Source organism: Vicia villosa, linkage group LG2, assembly GCF_029867415.1.
Source record: "Vicia villosa cultivar HV-30 ecotype Madison, WI linkage group LG2, Vvil1.0, whole genome shotgun sequence".
NCBI lineage: Eukaryota > Viridiplantae > Streptophyta > Magnoliopsida > Fabales > Fabaceae > Vicia > Vicia villosa.
The window spans coordinates 124,175,940-124,187,319 of NC_081181.1; the positions used below are offsets into that span (position 1 = coordinate 124,175,940).

General features: G+C 35.7%; 1 protein-coding gene across 1 annotated transcript; it reads left to right on the plus strand.

Annotated features, from left to right (window-relative positions):
* Positions 1–9,201: 9,201 nt before the first annotated feature.
* On the plus strand, positions 9,202–10,204 carry LOC131646731 (uncharacterized). The gene has a single exon (XM_058916699.1). The coding sequence runs from the start codon at positions 9,241–9,243 to the stop codon at positions 10,156–10,158; it is 918 nt and encodes a 305-aa protein (XP_058772682.1). The 5' UTR covers positions 9,202–9,240; the 3' UTR covers positions 10,159–10,204.
* The last annotated feature ends 1,176 nt before the right edge of the window (positions 10,205–11,380 follow it).

Genomic DNA, 11,380 nt, shown 5'->3' on the forward strand with positions numbered 1-11,380 from the left:
TTTGGTCTAATTTGTGGGCATTAAAGGAATTACTTAGGGGCTTTGAAATGGTATTTGGTCTAAAAATAGATTTGAGTAAAAGTAAGATCTATGACATAGGTAGTTCATCCTACTTCATGGAAGCTACTTCTTTATTTCTGGGGTGTAAGATTGACCAATTTCCATTAAAGTTTATGGGGTTCTTGGTGGGTGGTAATAAAAGGAATGCTAGTTTTTGGAATCCGGTGATCGACTCAATGAAAGCTAAATTAATTTCTTGGAAGAGAAGATTTTTATTCATAGGAGGAAGAGTCACAATGCTGAATAATGTTCTGTTTAATTTGCTGAGTTACCAATTGTCTTTTTACAAAGTCCCGCTTAAATTTGTGAAGGAAATTAGGGCTATACAAAGGAAGTTTCTTTTGCAAGGTGTGGTGGAAAAGAGAGGATTGGCTTGGGTTAGATGGGAAACAATATGTAAATCGAGACAACATGGAGGGTTAGGAGTCAAAGATATAGGTAAATTTAACCATGCCTTACTTTCAAAGTGGATTTGGAGATTTGTGTTAGAAGAAGAAGCTACTTGGAATGGGGTTATGCAGGTGAGATATGGTGATTTGAGAAAAAGGTTGTGGAATAGATATGGAACTACTACAAAATCAAAAGAGTCTTTATGGTGGAGGGATCTAGTGTTGTTGTGTGAGGACCCTCAAGGTATCATGAAGAAAATAACAATAAAATTGGGAGAAGGGAATGTGGCTTTTTTTGAAAAACAAGTTGGTTGGGGCGAGGTATCTTGGCTGAGCATTTTCCAAATCTTTATCAGGAATGTTACTTTAAAGAAGATTGTGTCAACATAATGGGGATTTAGAATGGTGAAGTGTGGAGTTGAAATATTATTCGTGGGGAAGAAGTGATGGGATTAGAGGCGTCCAAAGAATATGAAGATTTGAAAGTGGTGTTACAAGGCATTAATCCAGTTGTGAATACTGTAGATTCGATCATTTGGTCATTTGACAAATCAAAATGTTTTACAGTGAGGTATTGCTATGACACTTTGAAGCAGGTTCAAGGAGATAATGAAATGGAAGCTAGGAGGAAACACGGTTTGAGAATCATTTGGGGGCTTATGTTCCTTCGAAATTGAAGATATTTGGTTGGAGACTTTTGCAGGATAGATTGTTGTCAAGGAAGTCATTATTTAAAGAGGATTGGGGTTCTGAACCAGTTATGGAGAAAAGTTTATCTTTGGTTGGAATTAGATATCCTTTTAGTTGAGGATTGCTGCAACCACCTCTTGAAATGTGTTGATTTACTGTTTGAGAAGATGTCAAGTAATAGGGTAGGTGTTATATGGCTAACTATTTGCTAGTACATTTGGAAGTAAAGAAATGATATAATTTTTAATAATGCAGAATGTGATATCGACAAACTATTCTTTATGATCTTGTGGTATTCTTGGTGGTGGCTTGCAATAGACTCTAAGGATATAATTACTTGTAATTTTTATGAGTGGTTTAAAAATCCATTTCTGTGCCTTTGATTTTATTGGTTTATCATATTCTTTTTCCTGATTTTTCTTGTAAGGATTAGAGTATCTCTAGTTCACTATTTCCTAATACAAGAGTTAGAATAAAAAAAATAGCTGAAAATTTTAAAAATGTGATGAATTCAATCTATATTAAGCAGAAATTAAGACATTGTAGTGAATTTTTGTGGATTTTAAATTTAGAGTTTGTATTACTTAAAAATAGATTTGTAGATATAAAATGAGAAGAATACTTTAAAAATATATACTCCGAATCTTAAAATATGGAAGAAATTTTTTAAATTTTAAAAGTTTTTCTAAGAGGACTACAACATTGACTAATAAACACAATGTTTCAATATAATTATTACTTGAAATAATAATAATGATTGATGAGCTAAAGCTCTGCCATTTTATTGTCGTTGTTGTTTGACGTCAAGTTAGATGACAGTGAGTCCACCATGTATCATGTTTATCTTAATTGGCTTATTAATAAGAATATAACTGGACAATCACATTGTTTTTGTCTTTTCCATTATACATATGACCTTCATTCAAGGATACACGTGATTTGCTAAATCACATGGATGGAACCGTTTCCAAGAGTCAATGTTTTCGGATAAAAATATGAAAACTTAACAAGAGCTGATGTTGTAGTATTCCATGTTACAGAACAGAAGAACTAAGCTATGTTGTGTCCAAATTCTAAAAGAATATTAATATCATATGGCAGTTCTAGTTTATTTAGGAAATACAACAGGCTTACGAACATGCAGTTATACTAACTCTTTTTTTAAAGAAATTTATTTGTCACTTTGTGAAATTTTATCCGTTCTATCACAAGTCTTTTAAATTGTCAAAAATATCATTTGAATTCTAAGATTTGAAATCTGTTTTTGAAGTGTTCAAGTTATAAAATCCAAACATGGCGAACAAAGTATAAATATATTAAACATAAGAATTTCATCAATTAAATTAAATTCAACAATTTAATGCATCATCAACAACAACATTTGCATAAATTAAACACAAATAAAATCATCCAAAGACAAACTAGTTGTTTCGTCAAATTCAACCATGCACATTTCGATTTCATCAAATATTCTAAGACAAATTAAGCTTGAACTGATAGCACAGACAAATCTGATCAAGGTAGCGTTTGAATCGATCTATTCTTTAGTATAATATTACCTAAATATTGAGAACATGTCGCGTGATGTGTCGCCTATGTGTCGTCTTTATGTAGCACGGGGGTTCTCCCTTAACATAGATGTATTCATATGTTCAATATTGTTATCCCCCATCACTAGTCATATAAACTGAGTCATACCACGAATCCTTGAAAGATAGGTAGTCAACAGTCTCCTCCACTCAAAGGGGAGCGATTATCATTTCTCATAGTTTCCTAAACTTTATGCCCAAGAGTCTCTATAAATATCCGACCCTTTTGACCGTATGAGATAGATCATTACACCTTAAGCATAATACTTATGCACAAAACATCTAACTTCAAGTGAGTTAACCCTCTTATACCACCTTAAATATCGTAAAAATCACCAAGTAGGGTCTCTCACCATTGTGAGAAAATCCTAACCACTCTCATTTACTAAGGCCTTTGAATATCCCCTACCCACATAGGAATACCACACACACACACACACACACACACACACACACACACACACACACACATTTTGACAAGTACAATGGGGTCCACCGTGAGACCCAAGTAAAACTGACCCGGGCCACAATTTTTTTTACAATTGCCATATTCACTGTCACCTCCGCTCTTGTATCCGAACATTCTCGACCATGGTTAATAGGAAAACACCTTCCCCCACGCCAAAGGACACAGGGGGAAGCAGTGTTGCCAATGCCATGGTCGAAATGCGTGCTGCTATGGATGAGCTACACCGTCAGAATCAAACACTAAAGAACAACGTCATCAATATCCGACAATGCCAACAAGAGACCAATCCCTTAGAAGAGGTGGAAGTACAAGATCCCCATCCACTTTTAAACAACATATGGGAAGCATCTATCCTTGAAGGACTCAAGCCTCCCTCTTTGGCCAAGTTTGATGGGTGCAATGACCCTTATGAACACATCGCCTCTATCAACACACATATAACCATAATTGGAGCGCATGACGTACTAAAGTGGAAATTGATATATGACACCTCTAGGGATGCATCATTGTGATGATATACGGGTCTTCCCCGAGCTTCCATGTCCAGCTATCAAGAACTAGTGAAAATGCTCATACACCAGTTTGCCGATAGCCGTCTACGAAAGAGGTCCACCATCAAACTGTTCAACATACAATAGGTTCTCCCATAACCATTGAAAGAATACCTCACCTAATTTAATGAAGCTACCACATGGGTTGTCTACCCAAACTATAAAATATTCATGTGGGCGTTCTAGAACATTCACAAGGTAGGACACTTCAATGAGTCTCTCACCCAAAAGTCAACACTTTCGATAGCGGAAGAGATCACCAAGGCAACAAGTTACATAAAAGGTGAGGTGAGCAACACTGAGATGAAGCCGCGAGATCTTAAAGAGCGTGTTCCTAATGCTAAAGGTTCCATACGAATATTAATTATACCTCTCCCATCAAGGACAAAACTGCATTCAAGAGAATATACGAGATAACAGAGAGCTTCACACCTCTAAATACTCGTTGTGAATAGATCTGGCATGAGGTCTTTCACCTACACAACATTCATACGTCTCTAGCTCCAAACACGGATGTGATGAATCCCAAACCAGGTAAATGGTGCAATTTCCATAAAGTTAAAGGGCACCATACTGAAGAGTGTTACCAACTCAAGAAAGAGACCGAACATCTAATTTAGGAGGTACACCTCAAGAAGTATGTCAAAGGTGACTCTTCCTGTGGTTCCGAGAAATTTAGCTCCCATGGGAGAGATAACACAGGGAGCCCTAGGTCTTACAATAAAAAAGAGGAATCCAAAGGGTAGGATAATAGATCCGTATGTTATACGCTCAATATTGTTGTAGTAGGATTTACGGGAAACGGAGAGACTAGCTCCATCCTTAGAAGGTATGCTCGCCAAGTGCTAAACATGGAAGATCTCTCCAATAAGGAAGGCAAAGGCGAGCTGAAGATGCCAGAAGCCAAAATCTCCTTCTCTGATAAAAACGCAACTCAAATCCACCCTCATAATGATGACCCCATGGTCGTTAATATTAGGTGTGATGAATAGGAGATCAAAAGAGTTCTCATAGATCAACGAAGTTATGCAAATATCATATAATAGGATGCATTCGAGTGGATCCGCCTCGACCCAAATGACCTAAATCACTTCAAGGGATCACTAGTTGGATTCTCTGAAAAGAAGGTGCAGGAGAAAGGGTACATCATGCTAAAAGCCACCTTTAGAGAGAAAAAGCAAGCCAAAGAAATTAAGGTCATATATTTGGTCATTGATTCCCTCTCTTGTTACAATATGATTATAGGGTGGCCAACTTTTAATTAGCTGGGTGCCTTCTTGTCCAATTTGTATTTTTGCATGAAGTACTCGCTCTTTGTTGGGCGGGTATGAGTTATCCAAAGAGATTAATAAATTGAAAGAAAGTGTTATGTAGGAAGCCTTAACCTGAAAAATATCAGCACTCTAGGACCAAACACAAAAAAGTAAGCTCAACAATAAATTCACCAGGAGAAGCTCGCAAAGATGAGGAGGCTCCCCCTCAAGCTAGAGAGGAGATCGAATATTAAAATCCCAGAAGGAGTTCCCTCTGGCGTCGTCACTTTCTCTACAATCATTTATTATTTTTCTTTACCTTCATTTAATTAATTTACTAATAATTTTTATTAGGCGAGTATTACATCTTTGTTGTTTGTATGAACATATTTTTTTGGGTGTACTCTTTTCTCTTTGTACCTCGTATTGGGAAAATGTTTTTAACGAGGCCCCTCATTTTATTATTTTGAAGAAGCTACATTTTCTATTCGTGACCTTTTGTAGGAAACCTAAAATTTCTCGCCGCCCTTAAAGGAGACTAAAACACTGGAAATCAAAATGCTGGACCCTAAAAGGGAACCTTTTTGCCCTTGGAGGCAATTAAAATACTAGATCCTTAATAGGGATTCTTTCCGCCCTTTCGAGGCAATCTAAATGCTGGACCCCTAAGATGGATCCTTGCCATCCTTAGAGGTAATGAAAACATTGGACCCCTAAGAGGGATCCTTTCCACCTAGTGAGGAAACTAAAATATTGAGCCACTAAGAGAGATCCTTGCCACCATAGAGGCAATCTAAATATTGGATCCCTAAGAGGGATTCTTATCTCCCTTAGAGGCAATCAAAATGCTGGACCCCAAAGAGGTATCCTTTCCTTCCTTGGAGAAAATAAAAAACTTGGATCCCTAATAGGGATCCTTGTCCCCGTTGGATTCAATCAAAATGCTAGACCCTTAAGAGGGATCCTTACCGCCCTTGGAGGCATTAAAATGTTGAATCCCTAAGATGGATCCTTTTTTCCCTTAGAGGCGACTAAAATGCTGGACCTCTAAGAGGGATCCTTGTCGCCCTTAGAGACAATCAAAATGTTGGATCCCCTAAGATGGATCCTTGCCGCTCTTGGAGGCCATCAAAATATTGGATTCCTAAGTGAAATCCTTGCCGCCCTTAGAGGCGATCAAAATGCTGGATTCCTAAGTGAGATCCTTGCTTCCCTTAGAGGCAATCAAAATGTTGGATCCATAAGAGGGATTCTTGCCGCTCTTAGAGACGATCAAATACCTGGATCCCTAAGTTGGGTCCTTTCCACCTTTGGAGTCAACCAAAAATGCTTTACCTCCACAAAGGATCCTCGAAGGGGATCAAGCATTGAATCTCCATAAAGAATTTTTATTGTCCTCCTAGTACGGAAGACGGGATGTATGTGTGTTTCTTGGGGGATGATGGTACTAACAGACAATCCTTAATAAGGTTCAACACAATCACATAAAAATTATTACGCGGAACAGAAAAATAACGATAAAGACAGTTGGGACAAAAGATGTCAAATGGGCGACGATGTCTTAATACTTACAAAAATCCCCCACAAGGGCAAAAATTACAAAAAAGCCTCCAAGGGTCATAGAACACCACAAAAATATAATCCATTAAGCCCCCTCCCAAGCTACCTCATTTGTGAGGGCATCCTTCAAATATAGGGCTTCAGATCCGCCTCCTTCCATCACCATATCGTCGTCCTGAGCGTCCTTGCCCGAATAATAACTTTTGGGCTCTAGGGGGACACCTCGTCATCATCCACCAGAAGGAAACATGCTACGTTGTTCGCTCAAAATAGACACTAGAAATCAACACCAATTCATCCCTGAGATATGATACCTCCTCCTTCAACTCCTTTTTGGAACAGATGACATCTTCCAGATAGGAATTTAAAGACTTCTCCTTAACGGTGATTTGTGTGGCCTTGGACTCCGCACTAGCTAACTTGTTCTCCCATGTGTCCTTGTCATTCTGTAAGGCCTCCGACAACCTATAGATTTCTTTGTGGCCATCCTCATATTTCATGACCTTCGCCCTCAACTCCTTTTCAGCCTGGTCTCCTCTTCTCGGTCAACATCCTCCAACATTAACACCCTCAATAAAAGGTTATCCTTCATACCAATAAGCCCATAAGATGTCTTAGATTGAAGAGATTTATAATCTTAGAGGAACTTCTCATAAAAGGGGAGGTGAGAACTTATGAACTCGATATAATCAAAACCATGATCACTCCACAAAGTAAAGGGTTGGTAGAGCCTCGACATCGAACGACCTCTAAGTGCTTGCCTTTCCCGAACCATCTCTTATACATAAAGTATCAGATATGAAGGAAAATATATAAATGAAACACTCTATCATACATTATTCATTATTCTCTTATTGATTTTGATGTTGAAGTGCTAATCTTACATGACAACTTTCTATCCGCAGTACCATAAGCTCAAGTCTACTATGGAACGCTACCTTGTCGTCTCAATTTGTGATCTAGAACAATGGCGCTGTTTGTGGGAACTCGAAGTCTGCATTGTGTCCCTTAGTCTCAATTGAGACTCAACTGCTTCAATCTGCAAAAATAATTCCACATTACTTAGGAATCGAGATTAAGAATAATTTATATATAACACCCATACACCTCAATCCAACGAGACGTGTTTTTTAAAGAACAAAATTGTAATGATTCTAAAAAAAAATAGAGAATACCTTATAGTCGCACTGACAAATTTGAAAAGATTAACACAGAAAATATAATTTTTTTAAAGAATTTTGTATAATACAACTATTAAATTTTTTAATTAATTATAATTACGACAATAGATGCAAACATTTTGATAGAAAGATGTGCAACTTTAACTATCACAAGCCTGTCATAGAATATGATGCTTGGATACATTGATCTTGAAATGTAATGTTGTTATTGTTTACTGCAAATGCATAAATGCATACTGAAGAACAAAACAAATGAATAAAGAAACGTAGTTATTTGTCCAAATCAACATGTGATTCTTATAAGTGGTCCCTCTCTCTCTTGTTACTACACTAGACACAACCATTTACCATACCAAAGTGACACAAATTACATGGCTTCATGTTTTTACTATTCTATCACATCAATTTCCTTTGTATGAGAAATCACAAATATCTTAGTTCATTGCCACCCCTTAATATTTTAGTAAACTACAAACTCAATAATTCACATGATAATTTTAATATATTTTACATTATTGAATAATAATAATAATATATGGTTTGAGTTGATGGAAATTATTGATGCATAGCTGAGGGCCTGAGGAACAAACACCAACATTGTTCTGTATGCGATGTTTACGTTCTTATTATTTTTGCCAACAATTTTCTGAAACCTACGTTGCTCATGTTATAGCCATGGATTAATAAATGGACTTCAGCTACCGACTTGTTAGCATAAATTGTCAGAAAAGCCATATGAAATATAGTGTGACGCAACTTGCTATCACATGTACACATATGATACTTCAAAATGATTCACGTTCACAAAATATCACAAAATATCAAAATATTTGATATTTGTTAAAAGTAACTTGGATCTGGGGTCGCAAAACGGGCCCGGTTCGCTGGACATCTCATTTTATTTGTATTTTTTTATCGGAGGCGCAAGGTTATTTCCGTGCTTTCTAATATGTCTGTCTGTCTCATCTAATTTTTTTTTTTTTTTTTGGGTTTTTGCATGCGTGAATATAAATTTGGTGAATTTTTATCTACCCAACTTAAAAAGTTGAGTAAAGTTACCTTCAATGTAAATTTTTTTGAAAATAACAAAAAATTGTACTATTTTATATTTAATTAAATGTGTTAAAATTAAACGGAATTTTGTAATCGGTTGAAGGTACCCTACCCAACTTTTTCAGATGGGTAGAGAAGTTGTCTCCTATATATTTATAATTTTTAGACTAAAAGATGCATTGACCGCGGACCCACTCCGCTCTTATTTTTTCCGAAACGAATACTAATTTTAGACCGCGTCATCAACAATACTCCCCTTTCCGTCCCATTTTTGTGCAAGCAAATGCCTGCTTAAATGATGAAGTCTTTCACTCAATAAAATATTGTACCATATTTAGGCCCCCCTAACCATGTTCCTATAAATAACATTGAACAAAAGCTAGTTGTCACTCAAACATAATCTTATCTTAGCAACATTATTCTAACAAACAACATAGAGAAAAAAATGGAATCCATTTCAAAGCTTCCCTATACACACCAACCAATAAGGTCCATTAGTTTTCCTTCAAGAGAAAACCCTTCTTCTCAAACAATTGAATCACTTCTAAACAACCTAAAACACCATCATCAACAACACTTTATCTCAAACAACATTCCTTTGGAAGCAAACAAAATTCAAAGTGATTTAGTGGAGCTTGCAAAGATTTACAATTCCATGGAAGAACTCTTCAATTCTCAACAAACCAAACAATGTCTTCTTCGCTACCGAGATGGAAAACTCATATCAGATTCATTGTTTGACTCGGTCACATTGCTTGATGCTTGTGAGTGTTCAAGAGATTTATTGTTTAGTCTTATAGAACACATGCAAACACTTCAATCAGCAATTCGAAGAAGAAGAAAAGGTGATTCAAGCATTGAAAACAATGTTTCTTGTTATGAAAGTTTCAAAAAGAAAGCAAAGAAGAGAATTTCAAACCAACTTTTGGAGCTAAAGAAAATGCAAAACAAAGTTAACTCATTGTCTCTTTGTTATCATCAAGATCATCAATTAACATTTTTGGTTAGAGTTTTAAGAGAAGCAAATACAATCACTATATCTATATTATGTTCTGTGCTACTTTTTATGTCTATGGCAGCATTTGGAACAAAAGGGTCATCATTGATTTCGAAGTTGAAGCCATTGTTTTCCTATGAGAAAGAAGGGAAGAACAAAAATGAGGTTGAAGATCTCAACAATGCTTTGTGTTCTCTTATTGGAAGTGAGAAAAGTAGTGATTATTCTAATAGTGAAGGTCAAAGGGCATTAAGATTGTTTGAGAGATTGAGTGCTAATGTTGATAGTTTGGAAGGTGGATTAGATTGTTTATTTAGATGTTTGGTGAAAAATAGAGTGATGTTTCTTAATATGCTAGCTCTTTAGGCTAACATAATAATTATGTTGAGTAAAAAGTAATGTCTATTGTAAATGAGAAAATGATCTTATAGTAAAACTCAATATGTGAGAAAAAAGTGTTCATGCTTTGTTAACTTTTAAAATACTACTTTTCTCAAATAGATGATGTTCAAGATTTGTTTATTAATAATATGATAATTACTTTGCTAATTTTTTTATCCATAATTGTTAATCTTTGATCCTCCTTAAAGGTGAAATCAATCAATACAAGATGAATCTTTACTGATTTGTTATCACTTAAATACACTTTTAATTACTCTGTTTAATAGAAATATTAAAATAAAATTTTAGTTCTTAAAAAAAACAATGGCATCAAGTGGTTCTAGCTTCTCAATCGCATTTGTGTGGATCAAATCGTGGACTTTTCTATTAAATTTAATGTCAACAACCACTGAATCAACTAATGTTCGATTCCATAGTATAATGTTTTTTTAATGAAATTCTACCCCATTCCATTTTAAAAATATTTTTGGTAAAAGTATCATATTTATTAATGTGATCAATCAAATACCATTGTCATTAAATATTAAAATAAATGAAATAAAAATGGGTTTAAGAAACATAGATTCCTTGTCGACTTCCATCTAAAAACTCTCCTCCCTCAAAATCTTCTTTTTCATGGGTTGCTTTCTTCCTCGACTTTTACATTCCAATTTTATATTTTGTATTAGTCATCCTTCATATTCATTATTTCCCTATAAATCATGTATGTTATGAGCCGTTAGCAAGACTTAAAGTAAAATATTAATGAGCACGAAGATGTGGTAAAATGCGTGAAGTAGACGATTTTTCATTCATTCACAAATAAATAATTTTGTCCTTCAAATATGTTTACCACTATCTGGTTAAATCAAATGGCTACTCATACAATACACCTCATCTCACGCAGACGGTTTTACCCACTCTCATCATATAAAGGAAAAAGTGCGCCATTTTAGGTATTCAAACTCATTCCCCCTGTTACATTACTTTTGATTCTCTCACTGACTTAGGCATTGAAGTGATAACCTTACAGGTAACCCCTCTCCGTTGCACTGAAAAACTCGCCCTGCTGCACCAAAAACTTGCTCCACCGCACCAAGATCTCATTTCAGCGTTCATCTACCATTCTGATTCCATAACAAAACAATGATGCCGTCTATGGAAAACGGCATCCAATCTCCGCAAATTTTCATGTTAAGATTTCTTC

Bases quoted from the DNA above. Each gene is read 5' to 3' on its own strand.
- LOC131646731 (XM_058916699.1), top strand. From the start codon at position 9,241: ATGGAATCCATTTCAAAGCTTCCCTATACACACCAACCAATAAGGTCC.